We start from the raw sequence: 26,062 nt of genomic DNA, 5'->3' as shown, positions 1-26,062 counted from the left end.
TCCATTTCTGTGCCTGTGTTTCTAACTGAATATAGGCTAGGTAGTACTTTCTTTTAGAGAATAGACTAACTGTAGGTAATTCCTGGCTACATTGAACACTTATTACTTATATGAATATATCTAAGGTACAAAACCAAACTGACTCCAGTGCTTCATTTGGGAATAAAGATAAAGTTCCATAGTTGTGTCATAAAGACTGAATGAGATAGAATATACAAATCTTTAGTATGTCATTGGGAAAAATAATGCCTTTGCTTAATCACAGTAACCATGAATATTCTGCCCCAAATTGGAAATCAGTTCACACTAAAGGAAAATAAGGTAAAAACCAGCTCTTCGGAAAGCATAGTGCCACATGGTTTATATAGCACTTTCATTCATACCATTTCAATTAATTCCCAAAATGCCCTTGAATTTCACATCCATGGTAAACAGAGAAGACTGATACTTAAGAAAATTAAGGACCATTCAAAGTCACAAATCTAAAAAAAAAAAAAAAAAAAAAAAAAACAAAGTCACAAATCTACTAAGTGGCCCATCTGTATTTTTAACCCATATTTCTCTAACCACAGAGCCTATATACTTTCTGTGGTAGTAATCTACCTTAGAGTGTCATGAATAAGAAACTGATACTGTTTTGATAGCATCATCTTATATTCAGGTTATGTGTTTTACTTTTTTTCTTTGATTACAAATGACTAAATAAAGAACTGAAACTTGGAGGGTAGGAATTGATAATTGCCATAAACTGCTAGAGATACAATCCTTCCACCTACTCAGTGGGTTCTCTAGAGGAGTCTTTGCTTCACTCAGGGAAAGAGAAGCTGCCAAAGAAAACCTATGTCATGGCCCAAAGTTCAGAAAGATTGAGCAGTTCCAAGTAAATTTAGAGTAATTATGAAGCCAAACTAGATTTTACCCACAATACTGAATTAAAAAAAACTTTCCTTCCCTCTAATGTATTATCCTAAACCCTGAACAACTATTTAAAGTAAAAATGAGTGGGAAATATCAGAAAGGGAGACAGAACATGAGAGACCCCTAACTCTGGGAAACGAACTAGGGGTGGTGGAAGGGGAGGTGGGCGGGGGGTGGGGGTGACTGGGTGATGGGCACTGAGGGGGGGCACTTGATGGGATGAGCACTGGGTGTTATTCTATATGTTGGCAAATTGAACACCAATAAAAATATTTTTATAAATAAAATAATAATAAAGTAGAAACAGTGAGGTGATCAATAAAGGACATTGCTTGGAAGATATGATGTGTAAAGTCCCCCTAATGATCTTTAATGAGGTTTAACTAAAGAAGAATGAAAATTAGTAAATATAGAAAGAGTTGAAACGATTAGACTCTAGTAAGAGACAGGTCCATCCAGGGCACCCAAGACATTAACAACAACAGCAAAATGCACCAAAAATAAATGCAGTCAGTCTAAGGCTCTCATCTCAGTGTCTTAAAAGAACATCCTTTGGTGCTTCAAACTTAATGTATCCTTTTATACAGAGTCCCTTTCTCATCTTGGGCATCAAGAAGTCATTAGTATCTAGTTTATCTGAACAGTCCTTGTTAATACTAACCTGATGGTAACAATTTTAAAGGGGCATGACATGGGATAATTTCAAAAGGAAACCTTGAAGGTACTTTGTGGCCATCTTATTTGACAAATATGAAGTACTATTGCTAGCTGTCATTTTGAATAGTTCAAAGAGTCTGTCTCAGGAGTTCTTAAAAAGAGTTCTTGATTTTGATGAAATGATTGGAAGATAATTTAAGTTTAACCTAAACCATGTTCTTCCAGGGGGAAATATGGATCTACATTCAGAAATAAAAAGATGAGCTAAATGTTAGAGATAACTTTCATACTCTGCATGAATACTTCCTTGGATGGCTTCAGGCTTGAGGAATCATATGCACCTCATTAAACACTGAGGTTTTTTTTCTCCTCAGAGGCTGCTGAATGAATGAATGAATGAATGAATAACACACACCAGGTTTAGTTGATGTTGGTAAGTGAATACAGTCCATTGATTGTCAATACATCCATTGATTGACTTTACATAAATAGGATAGTATACTTCCTCTGAGTCAGTGATATTGCATCATCTCATGGTAGACTCTTTAAGCCAATTTTTGCTGATCCTTGAAAATTAGACTTTAAGTACTCCTTTTCAGTGATGCTCATATGAACTTTCTATATATATTAATACCTTTATTCACAGCTTTTCATTCATTCCCTCAAAGGTTTAAAGAGTGTCAGTCAAGTTATTTTTCAGAAGCTATTAAAATTGATTGGAAAGTTAAGAGAAATAAAGAATATACAAAAAAGTTGAGATAAGGTTAAAAATGCAGTGCATTGACACATTATTACCAATGGAAGAGTAATAATATACCTTTGTTTTAAAAAGTTTTATTTAAATTCCTGCTTGTTAACACAGTATTACTTTCAGTTGTACAACATAGTGGCTCAACACTTGGATACAATGCCTGATACTCATCACAGATGCCCTCCTTCATCCCCATCTCCTGTTTTCCCCATCCCCCCTCACCTTCCTCAGGTTTTTATTAGTTTAGTCTCTATAGTTAGGAGTATGTTTCTTGGTTTGCTTCTCTCATTCCCCCTACCCTTTGCCAGTTTGTTTGGTTTCTTAAAATCCATATGAATGCAATTGTATCCTATTTGTCTTTCTCTGACTGACTTATTTCAGTTAGCATAATTATTTTTAGGTTGTAAATGGCATCGTTTCATCCTTTCTGATAATGGAGTGATAATATACCTTTTTAAACCAGGTTCTCCAAAGCCAGTAGAAGCCAGGAAATTTAATGCAGAAATTTCAATTTTGGGATTGAAATCAAATATTGTTTATTTGATAAGAATGCATTTTGAAGCTCCTAGATGTTATGAAGAACCAGTATTTTCTAGGAAAAGCAAACCCTGATAAAAGAAGAGTATTGTTATTGAGCAGAAGTGAAGTTAATTAAAAGAATGAAATATAAGGAATTTAATGAAACTTAAATTTAATGAAATTTAATAGACACAACCTAGGAACTGTGCAGCTAGGAATTCAGCATTCCATAGAGAATTTTGCCTGATTGGCATTTGTGATGCAACTACAAACTCAACATCACTTAAATAAATAAAAGTTTTTTTTAAGCCTCCTATGACTTCCAGGCACAGGACTGTGTTGCAATGCCTTTAAAGATCACAGTCTGCTGTAACTTGCACACATACACAATGTAGTGGAGTAGTTCCCAGGGGATTTCAGCAAAGATGTATGATGGGCTGGGAAAAATCCATCAAAGATTCATGAAATTTTCCCTCTACATAAAATGACACACCAATTCAGCCAGATTCTGGCTCTACACTTAGACCTTTGTTAATTAACTCTTCGAGTTTATTCCTTGTGTTTTCTTCTAGAAGTCTGGCAGGAGAACCACAAATAAGCAACTGAAAAATGAGAAACCACACAGAACTAACAGACTTTATCCTCCTGGGATTGTCAGATGACCCACAGCTTCAGGAGGTGATCTTTGTCTTTCTGCTCATCACCTACATTCTCAGCATCACTGGGAACCTGACCATTATCACCCTCACCCTGCTGGATTCCCACCTCCAGACCCCCATGTATTTCTTCCTCAGAAACTTCTCCTTACTCGATATTTCATTCACAACTGTGAGCATACCCAAGTTCCTGGGCACCCTGATTACAGGAGATAAAACTGTTTCCTTTAATGATTGTATGGCTCAGTTATTTTTTTCATTCTGTTGGGAGTCACTGAATTTTACCTGCTGGCTGCCATGTCCTGTGACCGATACATTGCCATCGGCAAACCTCTGCATTACATGACCATCATGAATCCCAGAGTCTGCATACTCCTTGTCTTTGCTTCTTGGTCGGCTTCATTCTTAATCATATTCCCATCACTCATGCTGTTCATACAGCTTGATTATTGTAAGTCCAATGTTATAGACCATTTTACCTGTGACTATTTCCCCTTACTACATCTTTCTTGTTCAGACACTAGATTCTTAGAGATAGTGGGTTTTTCCTGTGCTGTTTTTACGTTAATGTTCACATTGGTGATAATAATTCTGTCCTACCTATATATCCTCAGAACAATTTTGAGGTTTCCTTCTACTAGTCAGAGGACAAAGGCCTTTTCCATCTGTTCTTCCCACATGATTGTCATCTCCATCTCCTATGGCAGCTGCATTTTCATGTATATTAACCCAGCAGCAAAAGACAGAGTGTCTCTGAGCAAGGGAGTTGCTGTGCTAAACACCTCGGTAGCCCCCATGCTGAACCCCTTTATTTACAGCCTAAGGAACCAGCAAGTCAAGCAAGCCTTACTGGACAGGGCAAGGAAGATTGTATTTTTCTCAAGCAAATGAAAAAATAAAAGTGCTGTCATAAATTAGAGGCATAATGAAGAACAAGTAAACAAAAAACAGAGTTCTCAAAGTCTAACAATGCCCATGTAGCCTCACTAGAGTTCTATTTCATTGCTTGTATTTCTATTGCTAGCAGTTTGCTGAGGATATTTGAATTCATAGATATTTTTTTCCATTTAAATTCCAATCCCTTTTCATTGCACTTCCCTTCCTTTAAACTAGTCTTTCCACTCTATAACTATGAGGTTGGCCTCATTTCCCTCTTCTAAATATCTTTAAATTCCACTTTTTTTCACAATAATGCTTAGAAAATCAAAGAAAGACAAAAACACCACAAGATCAATGGGTTAAAACTGTTTTATAACTTTACCAGGAAACACTGTTTCATGGAATTCAGAAAATATTGTCATTTTTAACATTATTATTTATTTACCATACAAAGACTATAAATATAACTTAGTCTTACTGGAGTATTACAGACACTATCTTCTCCATATAAGAGCACACTTAGTAACCGTGTAAAAAATGTGTAACTAAAAAAAATAATATAATTACTTTTTTTGAGAAGTCTCAGAATATTTCTCAGGTACCCAATTTAAAATTTTACTGTGCCATATAATTTCTCAGCTTAAACTTGAAGTAGTCCTTACTTATTGAAACCCCATTATTACAACATACTCCATACCAGTTCTTTAAAAAGGCCTGAAGAAATAAATATTCCTAGGTACTAGATATGACCACAAATTTACTGTGGTATATTTAAATAAATGCTTGATGTTAAACTGCTCTTTTGGATAATAATGGCTAAGAGTTATAACATTCTCTTACTTTTTCTGGCCATTTTGATCTAACAGCTTACATGTACAGCTCATTTTGTGAAAATGACACAAAACCTTCTTTGTTTCATTCTATGCTTTGTTCATAGAAAAATCATTGCAACAAAAATAAGTACAAGCCCACTATCACTGCATTTCTTCAGTCCTTTACTGGAGGTTCCATAGGACAAAAACGAATACATTTAATAGTATTAGAAAGGAAGATACCAATAAATCTTTCTTTCAAATAGCATGATTTTCCTCCTATGACATTAGAGTATTTACACTAAATGGTTCTTAAGCCCAACACATTCCTCTCCCAGATATCCACACATCACCTCAATAAGGCCTCCCTCAATGACACTACTTAAAATTACAGAAGCTCCCCACTTCCAAGGTTATTCAATTTTCTCCCCTTTACAAAATAGTTATTAATTTATAAAAGACCCATAATTTGCTAATCAATCATGTTCATTGCTTATTGTCTGTATCCTCTCACATCTCTCACCCCATGAGAGCAGGGACCTCTGGCCTCCTTTGCAGATAAAATGATGTGCTTCCAGCAGTGGTGTGCAGGGCCCTGCCTCTATACTTCCCAAGAGTCAGTTGTGCTGTGTCTTCTCCATTCTGTATTCAGAAAGTTCCCATCAGTAGATTGAAACTTGCCATGTGAGAGAAGTGACATCTTAGAAACAGAGAAGCTCTATAGATCAGTCCCTCACCTCCACCCCCCTGAGAGGCAGTTGTTGAACATTTACCAGAAGTCACTAATCCTCCTCATTTAGAACATGTGTCTGCCTTGTAGTGGGTATTAGACAAATACTTTTTGAATAAATAAATACATTTGCATAATTTAGAATGGTCTGGTGCCCTAGCAATCAGAGCACTGACTAAATATTTTACAACATAAATACAATAATGTACATAACACTGAGCTAGCTTTTAAAACTCTTCAAATAGGGATCCCTGGGTGGCGCAGCGGTTTGGCACCTGCCTTTGGCCCAGGGCGCGATCCTGGAGACTCCGGATCGAATCCCACGTCGGGCTCCCTGCATGGAGCCTGCTTCTCCCTCTGCCTGTGTCTCTGCCTCTCTCTCTCTCTGTGACTATCATGAATAAATAAATAAAATCTTAAAAAATAAAAATAAAAAATAAAAAAATAAAACTCTTCAAATAAAATGTGCATTTTATCACAACTAAACATTTTGTATGACAAATAAATAATTGAATGTTTTCTAAAGCATTTGGTGTTCATTTTCTTTTATTTTACATTAGGTCTTTTGACAACTATGTAAAAATCAATTTATTTGATGTGTACTGACTTTTCATGAAGTTAACACTTTTTTTGATAGGCATTAATTAGATTTATTGTGGTGACCATTTTGCAGTATATACAAATATCAAATCATTACATTGTACACCTGAAACTAGTAGTGTTATATGTCAGTTACACAGCAATTTAAATTTTTTTTTAAATCTAGCATGTAAAAAAAAATGACAACACTTTTTGTTAAGGTTTGCATATTGAACTTTCTAATGATAGGAATTCCTATGATGCAAAACCTTATTTTTTTCCACCCAAAAAGATTCCTATAATTATTTGGGTTACACCTAGTAATATATGAGGTGCCAACATCATCTGTCAACTGATACACTTCTGATATTATAAATGCAAATAGAATAATAGCTCAGTTATATGATGGTAGTCAGTAAATGGGAGGCCAGTCAGACATCTTTGGGGGTGGGGCTTACCTATAGGGGACAATAATATACCATTGAAAATAATTAGCAATACATACTGGAATTATTCAAAAATCTGATGTGAGTTCAGGACTTAGAGAAAATCTTTATTTTATGTTATTTATTTTTGTAAAATTTTTATTGTAGTTTTATTTGCCAACATATAGTATAACACCCAGTGCTCATCCTGTCAAGTGCTCCCCCCAGTGCCCGGCACCCAGTCACCCCATCCCCCTCCCACCTCCCCTTCTACAAACCTTTGTTCATTTCCCAGAGCTAGGAGTCGATTTAGAGAATATCTTAATATATTTGGATCCCCTAGCAATCTGATTTAATAAACTTTTTTTTAATTATGAACATGTTACAGCAAAACTTTATTTGTAACTGAAACCTGTCCTCCACTTTCTGAGGAGAGTGAAACCTGGTAGCCTGAACAATAGTTCATAGACCTAAAACATAGGCACTCATCAACCTCAGAATACATGGAGGTAATTGGCACATTATTAAAAAGCAGATGTCCTACTAGCTTGTGGATAAGAGGCTAACAGTTGTAATTAGTCTTCCTCAAAAGTAAATTATTAGGAGGCCTAGAGAAAAGCTAGAGAGCTATTAGGAACTAGGAATAAAACAGTAAAGGTAGAAAGTGAGAGAGAGTGATCAAGGAGGAAAGAGAGAGACAATTCAGCATCTAGAAGTTTGAGGAAAGATATGGAGAGGAAACATATCTAATAAGATATTTCACGGGCAGTCCAGGTGGCTCAGCAGTTTAGCACTGATCCTGGAGACCCGGCATCGAGTCCCGCATGGGGCTCCCTACATGGAGCCTGCTTCTCCCTCTGCCTGTGTCTCTGTCTCTGTCTCTCTCTCTCATGAATAAATAAATAAAATCTTTAAAAAAAGATATTTCAAATGAAGTGCAGTGCTTTGTGAGACAGAAACTCATCCGCCTTTCCTGTAAGTAACTCCATAAAGACTGCATTGCCCACAATGCTATAATTTACAGTCATATAGGATCACATGAGCCTCATAGTACAGTATGCTTATCAATATAATTAGAAGTTTTTGCAATATACTGGAATTTCATCTTTCTTGACTATATTAATGGACTATGAGTATTTTTCTAGTGAAAGGAATACTTTGTTCATTATTGCATACCAAAGGCTTATTGTAGTGTAGCCATTAACTAAAATATTTGTTAAATTAGTCAACAAAGGATGGAGGTCTCAAAATGCTTATTCCTATCTAAACTATTTTTATCTCTTGCCTTGAGTAATTATAATTATTCTGTCCTGATATTTTGTTTGAGTAAGTTTCTATGCCTGGGTTTTCTAGAACCCCTTCTTTTTCAGAATCATAGACAAAAATCTCTATAACCCTTATAACAATAGCAGCACCTTTAAACTCCTTACTCAACAGAAAGAACCTCTCTTTTCTATTTAGATCTACCTCCCAGCATCTCCACTGCGGACATATATGGGGGAAAATCCTATATTTTAATCATTAAAGTACCAGATGGAACCCTATGATTAGACTCCCATAGATCTCACTCTTTCAATGTTTTCTTAATTTGAGATGTTTTCATATAGACAATAGTGAAATATCACAATGGTACTCAACAATGCCATTTACTTGGCACATGTCAATGGCTTCCTTGAGACAGATCCTTTCAAGTATCAGTAACAACTCATGTACTCCATCTTTCACTTCATATAATCCCCAGAAACACAGTTCCATTTGTGTGACCTTGGAAAAATTAGCTAAATTCTCCAAGAGTCAGCTTCCTAATATAAAAATTAGGGAGGATAATAGGAATTTCTTCAGAGAGTAGTTGTGAATATTTATTTATACAAGGCTTGCAAAAGACTTACAAATATGCCTGGTACCCTACAAATGCTTAATAAATTAAAACTATTACTATTATCTTAAATAATATCAGCTTTAATTGAATGTCATACAGCCAGCAACATGCAGTTTACTCAAAAACAATTTGGCTTTATGTATCACAACATTGTCTGTAGGACAAATGTCCTTGTATAATACATTATGTGGTACTCCCTCATCCATAAATTGGGGATGACAATAATGTTTATTTCTTTTTTACACATCACTACTCTAAAATATTTTATTATGGGCTTACACATTTTGCATCTACCAAATTCTGTCAATTATGTGTATCTATATACGAAGACTGAAAAGACTACATTTTCCATTGTCCATAAAGCTAGAATTATAAATGTAATTTTAGTTCTGCCAACCAGATGCATTCATAAAAGATACAAACTTTAAACATTGTTATAGTTAAGCATCTACATTGCTGGTGTAGATCATAGCAGATTCCAATGACCATAAATTTTGTAACAATAGCCCTAGATTCCTGAGGATCAGCTCTCATGAGGACTCAATTTTGTAAAGCAGCTTTGAGATCATTCCAGGAAGCTCATCCTAAAATCTGCCTTTAACTCTCTTGATAATTCCTTAATTTGTACATTACATTAAATTGATTTACATTTAACTAGCTATAATAAATTCTGTTCTCTACAACTGCAGTTGTATATATATACAAAGCCTATCCAGGTAACAGCTCTCAAAGAAATAAGAATTTGGAGCCAATTTATTAACCTGGCTTGATTTAAAGTCAGCAACAATTCCATTAGACACTGAAACACTGGTAGTCCACATGGACACATTAACAATGCAGAGATCACCAAGAATAAATGCCTACTAAAAGCAAAGTTGAATAAAATTGAATACTGAATACAAGGCTTATGTAGGAGCTGGCTGCTTCCAAATGCCTTAGACAGCTTAAAGAACAAAATGTAATTTTGTTTCAATCTTCTCATTGATGAAGGATAGTTGGAAGAAAAGCAGGCATGGACAAGGGACCCTAGGAGAAAACCACCCTTAAAAGGATTCTACACCTCCCTGGAAGGAGTGCTTCACTCTTTCCCATGTGATAGGTAGATAACCACTACCTGATTGGATGACAAGCTCATGGAGGGTTAATTATATTGAATCAGCTCACCAACAAACCCATAAAAGCCCCTAGACTTAGAAACTCTGATAGTAACCCTCTCAGGCCCCCTCCCTCTTTGGGAGCTTTGTACTATCACTCAATAAACTCTGCTTTGCTGCCCACCACTCTATCTGGTCTACCTCTTCATTCTTCTAAGTGGTGTGACCAAGAACCATTGGCACTGGTAGAGAAGAAATCCTACCTAGCATCATAAATGAAGAGATGACATCACCAATATTAAATCCTGAACCTGCAAATATTAAATCCTGTTCCTTAAATATCCAGTTGATTTAATTCACAACCTCTTCACATGTCTTACGTTAATGTTAGAACACTGACTGGGAAAAAATGGGAACTGATCATTGGAATGACGGCATCTCTGTGGATTCAGATGATTCAGAGTACCTGAACATGAAAGCACCACCTAGATTCCCTTGGCAACAGAAGGACCATCTTGTTCTGCTTCATGAAGCTGACCATGTATCATTTAGAACCTCTGTAATTATCTCACCTCAGGTAGTTAAGTTTAAATTTGTCCTTTGTGTACATTCACCATTCTTAGCCTGTGTTCTGACCTATATGTATCAGAATCTAGCATTACCAGGACATAGTAAGCAAGTACAAACTCAGAAAAAGACATAATTACACTTAAAAATTTTACCTGTTTTTAATAAAGTTTTCTTTTTAAAATTTTTTTAAATCTAATTAGTTAATATACTGCAATACTGGTTTCAGGAGTAGAATTCAGTGATTCATTACTTACAGAAGACACCCAGTGCTCCTCATAACAAGTGCCCTAATACCCATTACCCATCTATATCATCTCCCACCCTCATCCTCCCATTAACCCTCAGTTTCTTCTCTGTCGCCTATGGTTTGTCTCCCTCTCTCTTTTATCTTTCTCCCCTCTCCCATATGTTCTTCGGTTTTGTTTCTTTTAATTTAATTACTTACTTATTTATTTATTTATTTTAATAAATTTATTTTTTATTGGTGTTCAATTTGCCAACATATAGAATAACACCCAGTGCTCATCCCATCCAGTGCCCCCTTCAGTGCCCGCCACCCAGTCACCCCCACCCCCCACCCACCTCCCATTCCACCACCCTTAGTTCGTTTCACAGAGTTAGGAGTCTCTCATGTTCTGTCTCCCTTTCTGATATTTCCCACTCATTTTTATCCTTTCCCCTTTATTCCTTTTCACTATTATTTATATTCCCCAAATGAATCTCACACAGGAAGACATAGACATGGCCAACACGCACATGAGAAAATGCTCTGCATCACTTGCCATCAGGGAAATACAAATCAAAACCACAGTGAGATACCACCTCACACCAGTGATAATGGTGACAATTAACAAGACAGGAAACAACGAATGTTGGAGAGGATGTGCAGAAAAGGGAACCCTCTTGCACTGTTGGTGGAAATGTGAACTGGTACACCCATATCATATATGATGGAGGTCTTGTGTATCTGTGACAACAAGAATTTTCCTTATTCATTCTTCATTTGCTGTTAAGTTGGCAGCTTCCTTTCCTGATAAAAATTCACTTACACCTCCTGAAAAAAAATTCAACATGCATTTATGATAATATTTAGCAAGCTATGAGTGGAAGTGAATCTTTGAGTGTCCAAGTAGATCTGAAATAATTAGCTTTGCTCTTTCCCACCCAGGTTAGTTGTTTAAAAATAATAATAAAAATCGGATAGTAAAGTTAATTGAAAACAGTGGTAAAGTGAGTATACAATCTCGTAGGTACCTATAATAATGAATCACATGTTTGGGCAAGACATACATGAGGTGAAGGGGTGTCCAAAATCAAGGAAAGAAACCATGCTGTGATTTGTCATCTGACACTTACTGTTTAGCACAAGATCTGTTTCTGATTCTATTGTTGCATCTTCCTTTCTCCGAGGACAATAGTCCCAATTGATAGCTGTTTTTGTTCTCACAAAGTTCATTAAAGTTCATTATACTATAGTTTAATTAGCAGTTTTTGAACCTAGGATCCCAAGGGATTCTTTTGTTTGTTTAACCAATGATCTCTGCATACCTGTTGAGGACCAAACAGAATGGTATAAGATATTACTTATACCATTCTTATTAATATATAATTTGCAGGGAGATCTGTTTTCCTGCAAAGTCAAGACATCAGCTTTGCCCAAACCAAAGAGTTTGTCACCATTATAACAGTCTTTAATTCTTTTGACCCTGAAGGTTATATGAATACTTTTCCCAGAATTAAAGTCAGGAGATATTTTTTTAGTTGATATCCTTATAAGATTACAGAAGATAAAGGACATTTTTTTAAAAAGACCTCTGGGAAATTGTGGGCAATGCGAACCTAAATGACCTCTGCACACTCACAGACTTGCCAGTGCGTGCAAGTGTGTGAGTGCATGAAAAATATTGTAGGATCCATCACTACCAAACTCATGCCCTGCTCTGAGTTACTCTAAAGATCTTTGTGGTTAAATTGTACACAGAAGCTATGAACAGCCATCTGAAAGGTGAGTGTGATTTATTTAGTCAAGTCAGTTGTTTACCATCCAGAACCCACATAGTTCAAAGTACAGGATTTTGGCCTGTGTGTTACAAAGCCCAGATCCTAAATAATTATGAATAATGTTTCACAGTAGGAATCAATGGTTATCTCCAGTATTACTTTATTCTCTAACTAGTGACATTTAAAGTTTAATAAGACTTTAGTAACATATCCTCAGAAGAAGTTTTAAGGATAAGACAGTAAATTTTTAGAAGAATATAGTCTCTCATGTGTAAGATCCTAGGAAAGTGTTTCTGTTCTCTCAATTGAGCAAAAACTGACTCCTTAATGTTTACTTTTTTGCTACACGGTTTTTGTATCTACAACTAGAGATAATTCCCTATACTTAATGAGCAGTATCACAAAGCATACTGGAAAGGGTAAAACATTCTGTTGTTAGTAAGACAACACAAAATATCAATGACCTTTCATATGCTATTCTGTATCAGTTTACCCAGTATGTTCCAGATGAGACTAAAAACACTAACAGATATTGGACTTTTGTAAGGACAGAAGTTAGAATGTTATGGGTGCATGGGAGTTAGGCTAATTTTAAGAGAGCTTGGTAGGCACCATATGTGAGCTTGTGGAATCTGGATCAGAAGACAAGAAAGGATAATAGGGTTGTCTCAACATTGACATTTAGTCTTCTCTGGTCATTCCCTGAGTGATCCTCCCCTACAGTACCTGGGAGGGAAGTAGCTGATAGATCAGCCATTTATTCACACCCAGATCAGATTCCTGTCCATAAATCCAGAGTCAGAAACCTCTAAAGTGTGATCTGGGCACATGTTGGAAATGGACATTGCATCCTCAGTAGAAGGAAGGAGACATATTTCCCCACTCTCAGGAAAAGCTCATCTCAATATCATTGTGGGAAATATGTTGAAACACCCAGGAGCCAATTTGGAACATTCATATTCCACACTGAGGTCTCCTGGGAAGAGCCTGTTCCACCCCAGCAATAACAGAAATTGGAAACCTTAGAGACAGTGACAGCATTGGGAAACATTTCAGGTGCTACAAATGTAATTATTATGATTGAAGGCTATCTCTCTACTACAGCCCCTAACTCAGAAATAAGGCAGCCCTGGGCATTGATTTATCTAGTTCCCTGAGGAAGTTACTTGACAGATAGTATCACCAAGAAGATATTGATCATTTTCTCAAAAGATAAAGGGGAAAAATAAATCAATCAAATAAATAATTGAGAAGGCTGTGTTCTGTAGTGCTTATGAGCTTAGTTTCTGCAGTCCGACTGCTTATATTCATATTCCTGCTTCACTCCATCCTAAGTCAATGATCTCAGGCACAATTCTTAATATTTCTGGACTCAGTTTCCTCAATTGTGAAATGAAAGTTAAATAACAACTAGCCTTAGAGAATTGCTTTGAGAATTAAAGGAAGTCATGTAAGTATTAACATAGTATTTGACATTTAGTAACTGCCTTATAAATGTTACCTATGATCATCGTAATCGTAGACTGGTTTGTGAATTCAATTAAATACCATCTCACCAAAAAGGGATTCTTTGTCCTACCATCTCACGTGAAAATCTATTCTTATCCCAGGAAATTTCTCATTAGAATGTGTTGTTCAATTGAAAATATAAACTAAAAAAAAAAGAAAACATAAATGTGTCTGGTATGAATAACATAAATATTATTATCAGCCTCTAACACCTTAAGTGAATGTACTTTTCCTACAGCTCTGATAGGAAGTTTACCCTGAAGTAATACAGAGACTAAGAGACTAGTTACAATGGACTGGGTATCTTTAGAAGATGAAGAAACACAGAAGTGGCCAACTTCCTGATGGGCAAATGAAAACCAGGAACCCCCCCAAAAAAAAAATTCCTGAAACTCGCCCCTAACGTGGCAGAGTGAGAGGAAAAGCGTGGAATTAGGATTTAAGAAATGTGGATTCTTCCTTAGACTTTGTTCCTGACAAACCTAGTGACTGCAGAACCTCTGAGTTCCATCTACAAAGTTAGGGGATTGGCTAAAATCATCTTTACTGAGCTTTCTCTCTTCATTTATATAGTTCTCTTAAGTACTTGATTATTTTATTTATAGTAACCTAAACCCATTTGGCTAAGATTGTTTTCTCTCTTGTTCCTATCTGTTTGTTTCTTTCTTGTTCTAGGAGAGACAGGGCACATGTCCAGGTCATAAAAGAGATTCTTTATAAATTAGTAGACAGAATTGAAGGGAAGTATTCTAAAGTAATCCTATGTGATGAAACAAGAGAGCCCTAAGACAAGTTCAGAAGAGACTATGAAAGCTGTGGTTACTGAGCAGATTGGAAGAGAATATCCCAAAGACCAATGTTTGAATTAAGAGATTTGGGCAAAGAATCACAAAATCACATTTTAGAAAATGCAAAAAAGATTCAGAAACAAGTCCCACATTGTATGTGGTTGTTCACCCATTATGAATAGACCTGTCAACAAATACTACTCTTTTTAGAATTTAAGAGAACCTTATAATTTTGTATCTAACTTCGAGGACAATAGAAAACTTAAAATACATATGTGGAATATGGAGGAGGGGGCAAATCTAAGGAAAGTAAAATAAAGTATGGAAAGATGTGTGAAATCCTTCACGAAGGGAGCAGATCCTAGGAGAAGAAACAAAAGAATCAGGCATGAAGCTAACAGCCTAAAGGAATTAGTTTGTTTAATCTTTATTCTAACCTGTGAAAAACATACACTAATATTTTCATTTCACAGGAAATAGCCATTGCTATTGAGCTAAAAAGTAGAAGAATATGTAATTACCAATTATGGTAAGTACTCCAAATGAAATAAAAAGATCATTTCTTTTCACAGTAGGGATGAGAGAACATAGATAGGATTTCCCAGGGAGGTATCTTTGAAGGGGTTATGTTTAAGTTGGCACCTGAAAAATAAGATTCAGCTATGCAAGAATGTAAGCAAAGAAAATGCATTGCAAAAGCCCTGGAGTGGGAAAAACTTGACATCTTCAAGGAACTGAAGACCAATACAGTGGGATAAGCAAGAGATGAATTAGAATTACACAGCCATGAAATCATAAAGAACCATATAAACCAGACTAAGGGGGTTGAATTTTATTCCACAGGAAATGAAATCCTATTCAGTGGCTTTAAACACAGAAATGGATCTAATTCCTGGTTTGTTTGTTTGGGGTTTTTTTTAGGTAAGCTCTACAATGTGGAATTTGAACTCACAGTCTCAAGATCAAGAGTCGTACTTTACTTACTGAGCCAGTCAGGTGCCCCTCATGCATGGTTTTAAAAGATCACTCTGGTTCTGTCTTTAGAATGGACTTGCCAGAGTGTTTTTGTGTAATGTATGAAGAGAAGAAAGCAGAAGGGCATGAAGTACTTTAGAGGAGAATGTGGATTATCACAGTGAGTAGCAAGCAGAGACTGAGAGGACAAAAAATTTAACTTCACAACCTTAACTATTGGTAGCCCTGTTCGCTTCACATGCAACCAAAATGACAAGCAAAACTTGAGTTATTGTCATGAAATTACAAACCATGAATATTTTTATGATAGGGCTTTTCTGTTCATTAACATAGATAACGTAGAATAACCTCATTTCTGGGGTTGTTAAAGAATCCTTTTACTATTGTCTTAATACTACATCACGATATTAAAAATCTTTAATAAGAGCCTTCTGGCTGGTATCCACTATAATGCTCAACCGTGAAAGTCCAGTAGAAGTGTTTATCAATCAACTACCACAGCAATAACATTCCTCATTAACAGGTGACAAAATAAAATCTTGGCTTATCTAACATCTTCACCTCAACCCACTGCTAACTTGTGCTGACAGTCTCTCTGACCTAATGTCTCTCTTATTTTTACACACAGACAAGGCCATAGTCAGGAATTGGTGATGAAAAACTATACAGCAATAACAACATTCATCTTGGTGGGATTAACAAATGACCCACATCTACAGATTCTGCTTTTTATTTTTCTATTTCTAACCTACTTGTTGAGTGTTGTAGGGAATCTGACCATTATCAGCCTCACGTTGGTGGATTCCCACCTTAAAACACCCATGTATTTTTTCCTCCGGAATTTCTCCATCTTGGAAGTGTTCTTTACCACTGTCTGCATTCCTAGATTCCTCTACACAATGGCATCTGGGGACAATACCGTTACCTACAATGCATGTGCCACTCAATTATTTTTTGTTGTCATATTGGGTGTGACTGAATTTTTCCTCCTCACAGCCATGTCCTATGACCGCTATGTGGCCATCTGCAAACCCCTGCATTACATGACTATCATGAACAACAGGGTCTGCATCAAGTTTCTTATTGGATGTTATATGTTAGCTCTGCTCATCGTCCTCCCACCCTATATCATGGGCTTCAAGCTCGAGTTTTGTGACTCCAATGTCATAGATCACTTTGGCTGTGACGCTGCTCCCATCCTGAAGATTACCTGCTCAGACACAGAGTTTATTGAGCGATTTGTCTTGGTCCTGGCTGTGTTGACACTCATTTTCACCTTGGTGTGTGTAATTCTGTCCTACACATACATCATCAGGACCATTCTCAGATTTCCTTCTGTCCAGCAAAGGAAAAAGGCTTTTTCTACTTGTTCTTCCCATATAATTGTGGTTTCTATTACTTATGGAAGCTGCATCTTTATCTATATCAAACCTCATGCAAAAGAAGGGGTTGCTATTAATAAGGTGGTGTCAGTGCTTACCACCTCAGTTGCCCCAGTGATGAATCCCTTTATTTATACTCTGAGGAACAAGCAAGTGGTACAAGCTTTCAAAGACATGATCAAAAGAGTTGCATCTATCTCAAAGAATTAAAAGACTAGTGAGGACAGAATGACAAATTATAAAAGAATTGCTGATCTCCATTTTTTCCCTAATTGTATATTGTTCATAGATTTACATATATCACAACTCCATTCTGTTATACCTAGTGCTCACTACTGATATATATATATATATATATTCCCAGATATAATTAGCTCAATCTATTCCCAGAAATACATGGGAATAAATATCCAGTAAATACTTATAAAAACACACTTGTTATTACTTACAGAACCAATAAATTTAGACAGTATCAATCTACTACCATATTAGCACTCAACTACCCCTCTTGCACTGATATGTCATGATCTGAGTCTCACAATTCCCAGGAACTTCAGTGATGATTATCTATATTTACAAGAATGTCCCTACAATCACTCTATTGGATAAAACTCATTATTCTCTCTCTCCCACTCTTCAGGGAGATATAAATGTAGGCTAAAATTTTCCTTTAATATCATTTGCTTAAAAATTGTACAAGTTCTTTTTATAAAACTCCAACCTTTTTCTAAATAGAATTTCATATTCTTATCTGTGTGTCTCTGTATATGTTGTTGTGCATTTGTTCCCATATTTGGAATGTCAGCTTAGCAGGCTTAAAAAGATAAATGGGACAGATAAAATATAAGTGAGAGCTTATACTTGCATTCTATTCTCCTATCCAAGTTATTCACCATAATTATTTTTCTAGGCACAAAAATCCAAGTTCCATCACAAAAACTTACAAATTTAGCCAATGAATAAAAAATAATTTTAAGTGTCCAATTTTTGCCTTTCAGTTTAGTGCCTTATTCCCCCAACCTCCTTCTTCCCTCATAATTTTCTGTTTATATGATTATCTAGGAAGACATATGCTGTACCAGGAATCATACAATTCAGGTTGCAGGCAGGCTCTTACTACCACCAATTCAGACAAATCTTTTAACTTTCCTCATCCCTTCTGATTTCAGGAAGGAATAAGGTGAGGGAGCAAGGTAGCTAGAAAACAGGCAAGGAATCCCTATGATATTTGGGAGGGCTGTCCCAAGCTGATGTATTAGACTAAAAAACAGGACCAAATGGATCAGTAGTCTTTCTGTCGGGTAAGGAATTAATGAATCTTTTCTTGTAATAAAAATTACGTAAGGGGAAATGAATTCCGCCAATCCTCTTCAGTTTGTCCACTGGAAATCAGCAGATCCAGAAAACGTTTTTTAAAATAAAAAGAGAAAGAAAGATCTGTGGGAATCTTTATTGTGAACTAAGCAAACCTTGATTCTTAAGTTGGATTAACAAGCTAAAAGAAATTAAGGGACATATTCAATTGGCTGTGGATGGATAAAAATAAAGGGGTAGCTGAAGAAAATGATTTTTTAATCTTTTTTTATTGGAGTTCAATTTGTCAACATATACCATAACACCCAGTGCTCATCCAACGAAGTGCCCCCCTCAGTGCCCGTCACCCTGTCACCTCAAAACTCCCCGCCCACTTCCCTTTCCACTACACTTGTTCCTTTCCCAAGTCTCTCATGTTTTGTCACCATCACTGATATTTTAACTCATTTTCTCACCTTCCCCTTTATTCCGTTCACTAATTTTCATACTCTTCAAATGAATGAGACCATAATATGTCTGTCCTTCTCTGATTGACTTATTTCACTCAGCTTAATACCGTCCAGTTCCATCCAAGTCGAAGCAAATGTTGGGTATTTCCATTTCTAATGGCTGAGTAATATTCCATTGTATACATACCACATCTTCTTTATCCATTCGTCTTTCGATGGACACCGAGACTCCTTCCACAGTTTGGCTATTGTGGATATTGCTGCTATAAACATCGGGGTGCAGGTGTCCCAGCGTTTCACTACATCTGTATCTTTGGAGTAAATCCTCAGCTGTGCAATTGCTGGGTCAAAGGGAAGTTCTATTTTTAACACTGAGGAACCTCCACACAGTTTTCCAGAGTGGCTGCACCAGTTCACATTCCCACCAACAGTGCAGGAGGGTTCCCCTTTCTCCATATCCTCTCCAACATTCGTTATTCCTGTCTTGTTAATGTTCCCCATTATCACTAGTCTGAGGTGGTATCTCATTATGGTTTTGATTTGTATTTCCCTGATGGCAAGTGATGCAGAGCATTTTCTCATGTGCTTATTGGCCATGTCTATGTCTCCCTCTGTGAGATTTCTGTTCATGTCTTTTGCCCACTTCATGATTGGACTGTTTGTTTCTTTGTGGTTCAGTTCCATAAGTTCTCTATGGATCTTGAATGCTAGCCCTTTATCTGATAGGTCATTTGCAAATCTCTTCTCCCATTCTGTAGGTTGTTTTTTAGTTTTGTTGACTCTTTCTTTTGCTATGCCAAAGCTTTTTATCTTGATGAAGTCCAAATAATTCATTTTTTATTTTGTTTCTCTTGCCTTCATGGATGTATCTTGCAGGAAGTTGCTGTGGCCAAGTTCAAAAGTGGTGTTCCCTGTGTTCTCTAGGACATTGATGGAATCCTGTCTCACATTTAGATCTTTCATCCATTTTGAGTTTATCTTTGTGTATGGTGTAAGAGAGTGGTCTAGTTTCATTCTTCTGCATGTGGATGTACAATTTTCCCAGCACCATTTATTGAAGAGACTGCCTTTTTTCCAGTGGATACTCTTTCCTCCTTTGTCAAATATTAGTTGACCATAAAGTTGAGGATCCACTTCTGGATTCTCTATTCTGTTCTATTGATCTATGTGTCTGTTTTTGTGCCAGTACCACACTGTCTTGATGACCACAGCTTTGCAGTACCTCCTGAAATCTGGCATTGTGATGCCCTCAGCTATAATTTTATTTGCAATATTCCCCCTGGCTATTTGGGGGTCTTTTCTGATACCACACAGATCTTTTTTTTAAGATTATTTATTTATTTATTCATACAGACAGAGAGAGACAGAGACACAGGCAGAGGGAGAAGCAGGCATTACACAGAGAGCCCGACGTGGGACTAGATCCAGGGTCTCCAGGATCACGCCCTGGGCTGCAGGCAGCGCTAAACCACTGTGCCACTGGGGCTGCCCGATTCCACACAAATCGCAAGATGATTTGTTCCAACTCTCTGAAGAAAGTCCATGGTATTTTGATAGGGACTGCATTAAATGTGTAATTTGCCTTGGGTAACAGTGACATTTTCACAATATTAATTCTGCCAATCCATGAGCATGGAATATTTTTCCATCTCTTTGTGTCTTCCTCAATTTCTTTCAGAAGTGTTCTGTAGTTTTTAGAGTAGAGATCCTTTACGTCTTTGGTTAGGTTTATTCCTAGGTATCTTATGCTTTTGGGTGCAATTGTAAATGGGATTGACTCCTTAATTTCTCTTTCTTCAGTCTCATTGTGAGTGTATAGAAATGCCACTGACTTCTGGGCATTGATTTTGTATCCTGCCACACTACCAAATTGCTGTATGAGTTCTAGCAATCTTGGGGTGGAGTCTTTTGGGTTTTCTATGTACAGTATCATGTTATCTGTGAAGAGGGAGAGTTTGGCTTCTTCTTTGCCAATTTAAATGCCTTTATTTCTTTTTGTTGACTGATTGCTGAGGCTAGGACTTCTAATAAAAGATCCTAAATAATATGTTTAATAGCAGTAGTGAAAGTGGACATCCCTGTCATGTTCCTGATCTTAGGGGAAAGACTCCCAGTACTTCCCCATTGAGAATATATTTGCTGTGGGCTTTTTGTAGATGGCTTTTAAGATGCTGAGGAATGTTGCCTCTATCCCTACACTCTCAAGAGTTTTGATCAGGAATGGATGCTGCATTTTGTCAAATACTTTCTCTCCATCTATTGAGAGGATTCTATGGTTCTTGTTTCTTCTTTTGTGGATATAATCAATCACATTGATTTCTTTACAAGTTTGAACCAGCCTTGCATCCCGTGGATAATTCCCATATGGTCAGGGTGAATAATCTTCTTAATGTATTGTTTGATCCTATTGGCTAGTATCTTGTTGAGAATTTTTGCATCCATGTTCATCAGGGATATTGGTCTATAATTCTCCTTTTTGGTGGGGGTCTTTGGTTTTGGAATTAAGGTGATACTGCCCTATAGAATGAGTTTGGAAGTATTCAGTCTCTTTCTATCATTCAGAACAGCTTTAGTAGAATAGGTATGGTTTCTTCTTTAAATGTTTGATAGAGAGGAAAGCCCAGTCCCAGAGAAGCAGGAGCTTTACCAATCTGCCCTGATGGAAAGGCGCTCAAAGGGAGCTCGGGCAGCATCCCAGAGGGGCAGGGATGCCTTCAGGCTCCCAGGGGCACTGACAGAGGAACTACGCCCCAGGGGAGACCGCTCCACACACCTAGGCCGAGCTCCCTAAGGAGCTGCAGCGAGGCCCCAGCAGGGTCCCGGGAGCAGCTCCGACAGTGGTTCCAGCAAAGGCTCCATGCCGAGGGGCAACGCGGCCCCAGGAGCGCGATTCCAGGGGCACAGGGCCCGGACCCCATGGCGCTGGGGGACAAAGCTCAAGATCCAGCGCTTCCTGGGACAGGTAGAGGCCGGGAGGGCACAGGACAGGGAGGATGTTCCTGCTGCCGGGTGGCCCCGAGCTGTGCAGGTAGGCGCCCCCCGCCCATGGAGCATCCAGGCCCAGCACTCTGAGAGCTGCAGAAGGTACTGTGGGAGCTGACTCAAGGACTAGACAGCTGGCCACCACAACTGTTGTTGTTCCTCCTGATCTCACCTTGTACCTGAGACTGAGGAGGGGCCTCACAGAATAAACAACTCCCACTGAGCAGCGCACCTGGCAGGGGGCTGGGCAGCTCCCCCAGGTGCGCACACCTGAGAACCAGTACAGCAGACCCCTCACCCAGAAGACCAGCTAGAAGGACAGGGGAAAAGCAAGTTATTGACCAAGCAGTGCTGGAGAGCTCCAGGGGAAGTCGATGGATTTATAGTATGTAGAATCAGAGGATACGCTCCCTAGCTTTTTGTTTTCTGTTTGTTCCCCCCTTTTTTTTTCTTTTTTTCTTCTTTTTGTTTCTCTCTTTATCTCTGTTTAACAGTACAAATTGTTTTTGGCCACTGCACTGAGCAAAATGGCTAGAAGGAAAAACTCACCTCAAAAGAAAGAATCAGAAACATCCTCTCTCCCACAGAGTTACAAAATTTTGATTACATTTCATTGTCAGAAAGCCAATTCAGAAGAACAATTATAAATCTACTGGTAGCTCTAGAAAAAAAGCATAAAGATTCAAGAGAATTCAAGACTGCAGAATTTAGATATAATCAGACAGAAATGAACTAGGGGTGGTGGAAGGGGAGGAGGGCGGGGGGTGGGGGTGAATGGGTGATGGGCAGTGAGGGGGACACTTGACGGGATGAGCACTGGGTGTTATTCTGTATGTTGGTAAATTGAACACCAATAAAAAATTAATTTATTAAAAAATATTAAATAAAATATTTCTCTGGGAAAAAAAGAAAAAAGAAAAATCAATTAAATGAGATGAAATGTAAACTGGAGGTCCTAACGACGAGGGTTTACAAGGGAGAAGAATGAGGGAGTGACATAGAAGACAAGTTGATGGCAAGGAGGGAAACTGAGGAAAAAAGAGAAAAACAATTAAAAGATCATGAATATAGGCTAAGGAAAATAAATGACAGCCTCAGAAGAAAAAATCTACCTACCTATAATTGGGGTTCCAGAGGGCGCCAAAAACGACAGAGGACAATAAAGTGTATTTTAACAACTCATAGCTGAGAACTCCCCCAACCTGGGAAGGGAAACAGGCATTCAGATCCAGGAAATAGAGAGATCCCACCCTAAAATCAATAAATACCGCTCAACACCTCCACATTTAATAGTGAAACTTGTAAATACCAAAGATAAAGAGAAGATCCTAAAAGCATAAAGAGACAAGAAATCTCTAACTTTAATGGGAGAGGTATTAGAATAACAGCAGGCCACTCCAAAGAGACATGGCAGGCCAAAAAGGGCTGGCAGGATATATTCAGGGTCCTATATGAGAAGCACATGCAACCAAGAATACTTTATCCAGCAAGGCTCTCATTCAGAATAGAAGGAGAATAGGCAGAAAATGAAAGAATATGTGACCATCATATGTGGCTCTCTAGAAATACTAAGGAGGCTCTGTAAAAGAAAGAGGAAGTCCAAGGAAACAATCGAGGGACTGATTAGGTATCATGATGACACTAAATTCATATTTTCAATAGTAATATTTTTTTATGAATTTATTTTTTATTGCTGTTCAACTTGCCAACATACAGAATAACATCCAGCACTCATCCCATTAAGTGCCCACCTCAGTGCCCATCACCCAGTCACCCCCAACACCCACCCATGTCCCCTTCCACCACCCCTAGTTCGTTTCCCAAAGTTAGGAGTCTTCCATGTTCTGTCTCCCTTTCTGATATTTCCTACCCATTTCTTCTCCCTTCCCCTCTACTCCCTTTCACTATTATTTATATTCCCCAAATGAATGAGAACATATAATGTTTGCCCTTCTCCGATTGACTGATTTCATTCAGCATAATACCCTCCAGTTCCATCCATGTTGAAGCAAATGGTGGGTATTTCTCATTTCTAATGGCTGAGTAATATTCCATTGTATACATAGACCACATCTTCTTTATCCATTCATCTTTCGATGGACACCCAGGCTCCTTCCACAGTTTGGCTATTGTGGACATTGCTGCTAGAAACATCGGGGAGCAGGTGTCCTGGCGTTTCACTCCATCTGTATCTTTGGGGTAATTCACCAGCAGTGCAATTGCTGGATCAGGGCAGATCACTTCTTAACTCCACACAATTTTCCAGAGTGGCTGCACCAGTTCATATTTCCACCAACAGTGCAAGAGGGTTACTCTTTCTCCACATTCTCTCCAACATTTGTGGTTTCCTGCCTTGTTAATTTTCCCCATTCTCACTGGTGTGAGGTGGTATCTCATTGTGGTTTTGATTTGTATTTCCCTGATGGCAAGTGATGCAGAGCATTTTCTCATATGCATGTTGGCCATGTCTATGTCTTCCTCTGTGAGATTTCTGTTCATGTCTTTTGCCCATTTCATGATTGGATTTTTTGTTTCTTTGCTGTTGAGTTTAATAAGTTCTTTATAGATCTTGGAAACTAGCCCTTTATCAGATACATCATTTGCAAAAATCTTCTCCCATTCTGTAGGTTGTCTTTGAGTTTTGTTGACTGTATCCTTTGCTGTGCAAAAGCTTCTTATTTTGATGAAGTCCCAATAGTTCATTTTTGCTTTTGTTTCCTTTGCCATCCTGGATGTATCTTGCAAGAAGTTACTGTGGCCGAGTTCAAAAAGGGTGTTGCCTCTGTTCTCCTCTAGGATTTTGATGGAATCTTATCTCACATTTAGATCTTTCATCCATTTCGAGTTTATCTCTGTGCATGGTGTAAGAGAGTGGTCTAGTTTCATTCTTCTGCATGTGGATGTCCAATTTTCCCAGAACCATTTATTGAGGAGACTGTCTTTCTTCCAGTGGATAGTCTTTCCTCCTTTGTCGATTATTAGTTGACCATAAAGTTGAGGGTCCACTTCTGGATTCTCTATTCTGTTCCATTGATCTATGTGTCTGTTTTTGTGCCAGTACCACACTGTCTTGATGAGCACAGCTTTGTAGTACAACCTGAAATCTGGCATTGTGATGCCCCCAGATATGGTTTTCTTTTTTAAAATTCCCCTGGCTATTCGGGGTCTTTTCTGATTCCAACAAATCTTAAATTAAAATAATTTGTTCCAACTCTCTGAGGAAAGTCCATGGTATTTTGATAGGGATTGCAATAAACGTGTAAATTGCCCTGGGTAACATTGACATTATCACAATATTAATTCCTCCAATTCATGAGCATGGAATATTTTTCAATCTCTTTGTGTCTTCCTCAATTGCTTTCAGAAGTGTTCAGTAGTTTCTAGAGTAGAGATCCTTTACCTCTTTGGTTAGGTTTATTCCTAGGTATCTTATGCTTTTGGGTGCAATTGTAAATGGGGTTGACACCTTAATTTCTCTTTCTTGTAGGAGGGGCAAGATGGAGGAAGAGTAGGGTGCCCAAATCACCTGTCCCCACCAAATTACCTAGATAACCTTCAAATCATCCTGAAAATCTACGAATTCGGCCTGAGGTTTAAAGAAAGAACAGTTGAAAGGCTACAGTGAGAAGAGTTTGGGTTTCTATCAAGGTAGGAAGACGGGGAAAAAGAAATAAGGAAACAAAAGGCATCCAAGGGGAAGGGACCCTGCAAGGAGCCGGGCTGAGGCCGGGGCAAGTGTCCCCAGGACAGGAGAGCACTGTCCCGGAGAAGCAGGAGCTGCACCAACCTTCCCGGGCAGAAAGGCGCCCGCAGGGAGTTAGAGCAGGACCCCAGGAGGGGGGGATGTCCTCAGGCTCCCTGGGACACTAACAGACACCTGCGGCGCATGCAGGAGAGTGCGCTGAGCTCCCTAAGGGCTGCAGCGTGCACACATTGACCCGGGAACAGCTCAGAGGGGCTCGGCTGGCGGCACTGTGTGGAGGGGGCTGTGCGGCCCGGGAGCAGCTCGGCGGCGGCGGCTCCCACAGAGGGAAGAGGCTCCGTGCGGAGCGGGCTGCGCAACCAGGAGTGCGAAACCAACAACACAGGCCCGGGAGCACAGGGCACTGGGACACAGCCCAGGATCCGGCCTATCCCCGGGAAAGGCAGAGGACGGGAGGGCCCAGGAGAGCAAGGATGCTCCTGCCCCGAGC

At 38.3% G+C, this 26,062-nt stretch overlaps 1 protein-coding gene and 1 pseudogene across 2 annotated transcripts in view; both read left to right on the top strand.

The window, feature by feature from the left end:
* Positions 1-4,470, top strand: part of LOC144323451 (olfactory receptor 6C1-like) — a 40,455-nt pseudogene extending 35,985 nt beyond the window's left edge. The window contains exon 3 of the transcript XR_013388877.1: positions 3,418-4,470. The product of XR_013388877.1 is annotated as an olfactory receptor 6C1-like (transcript). The remainder of the gene's footprint in view (positions 1-3,417) is intronic.
* Positions 4,471-16,395: 11,925 nt separating this feature from the next.
* Positions 16,396-17,334, top strand: LOC144322965 (olfactory receptor 6C2-like). Its single transcript, XM_077913183.1, has one exon. It carries the CDS (start codon positions 16,396-16,398, stop codon positions 17,332-17,334), a length of 939 nt encoding a protein of 312 aa, XP_077769309.1.
* The last annotated feature ends 8,728 nt before the right edge of the window (positions 17,335-26,062 follow it).

Source organism: Canis aureus, chromosome 11 (genome assembly GCF_053574225.1).
Source record: "Canis aureus isolate CA01 chromosome 11, VMU_Caureus_v.1.0, whole genome shotgun sequence".
NCBI classification, from domain to species: Eukaryota; Metazoa; Chordata; class Mammalia; order Carnivora; family Canidae; genus Canis; species Canis aureus.
This window is presented reverse-complemented; position numbering and strand designations above follow the sequence as displayed.

What these genes read in the sequence shown, in the direction of transcription:
- LOC144322965 (XM_077913183.1), top strand. Translation starts at nt 16,396, where the DNA reads ATGAAAAACTATACAGCAATAACAACATTCATCTTGGTGGGATTAACA.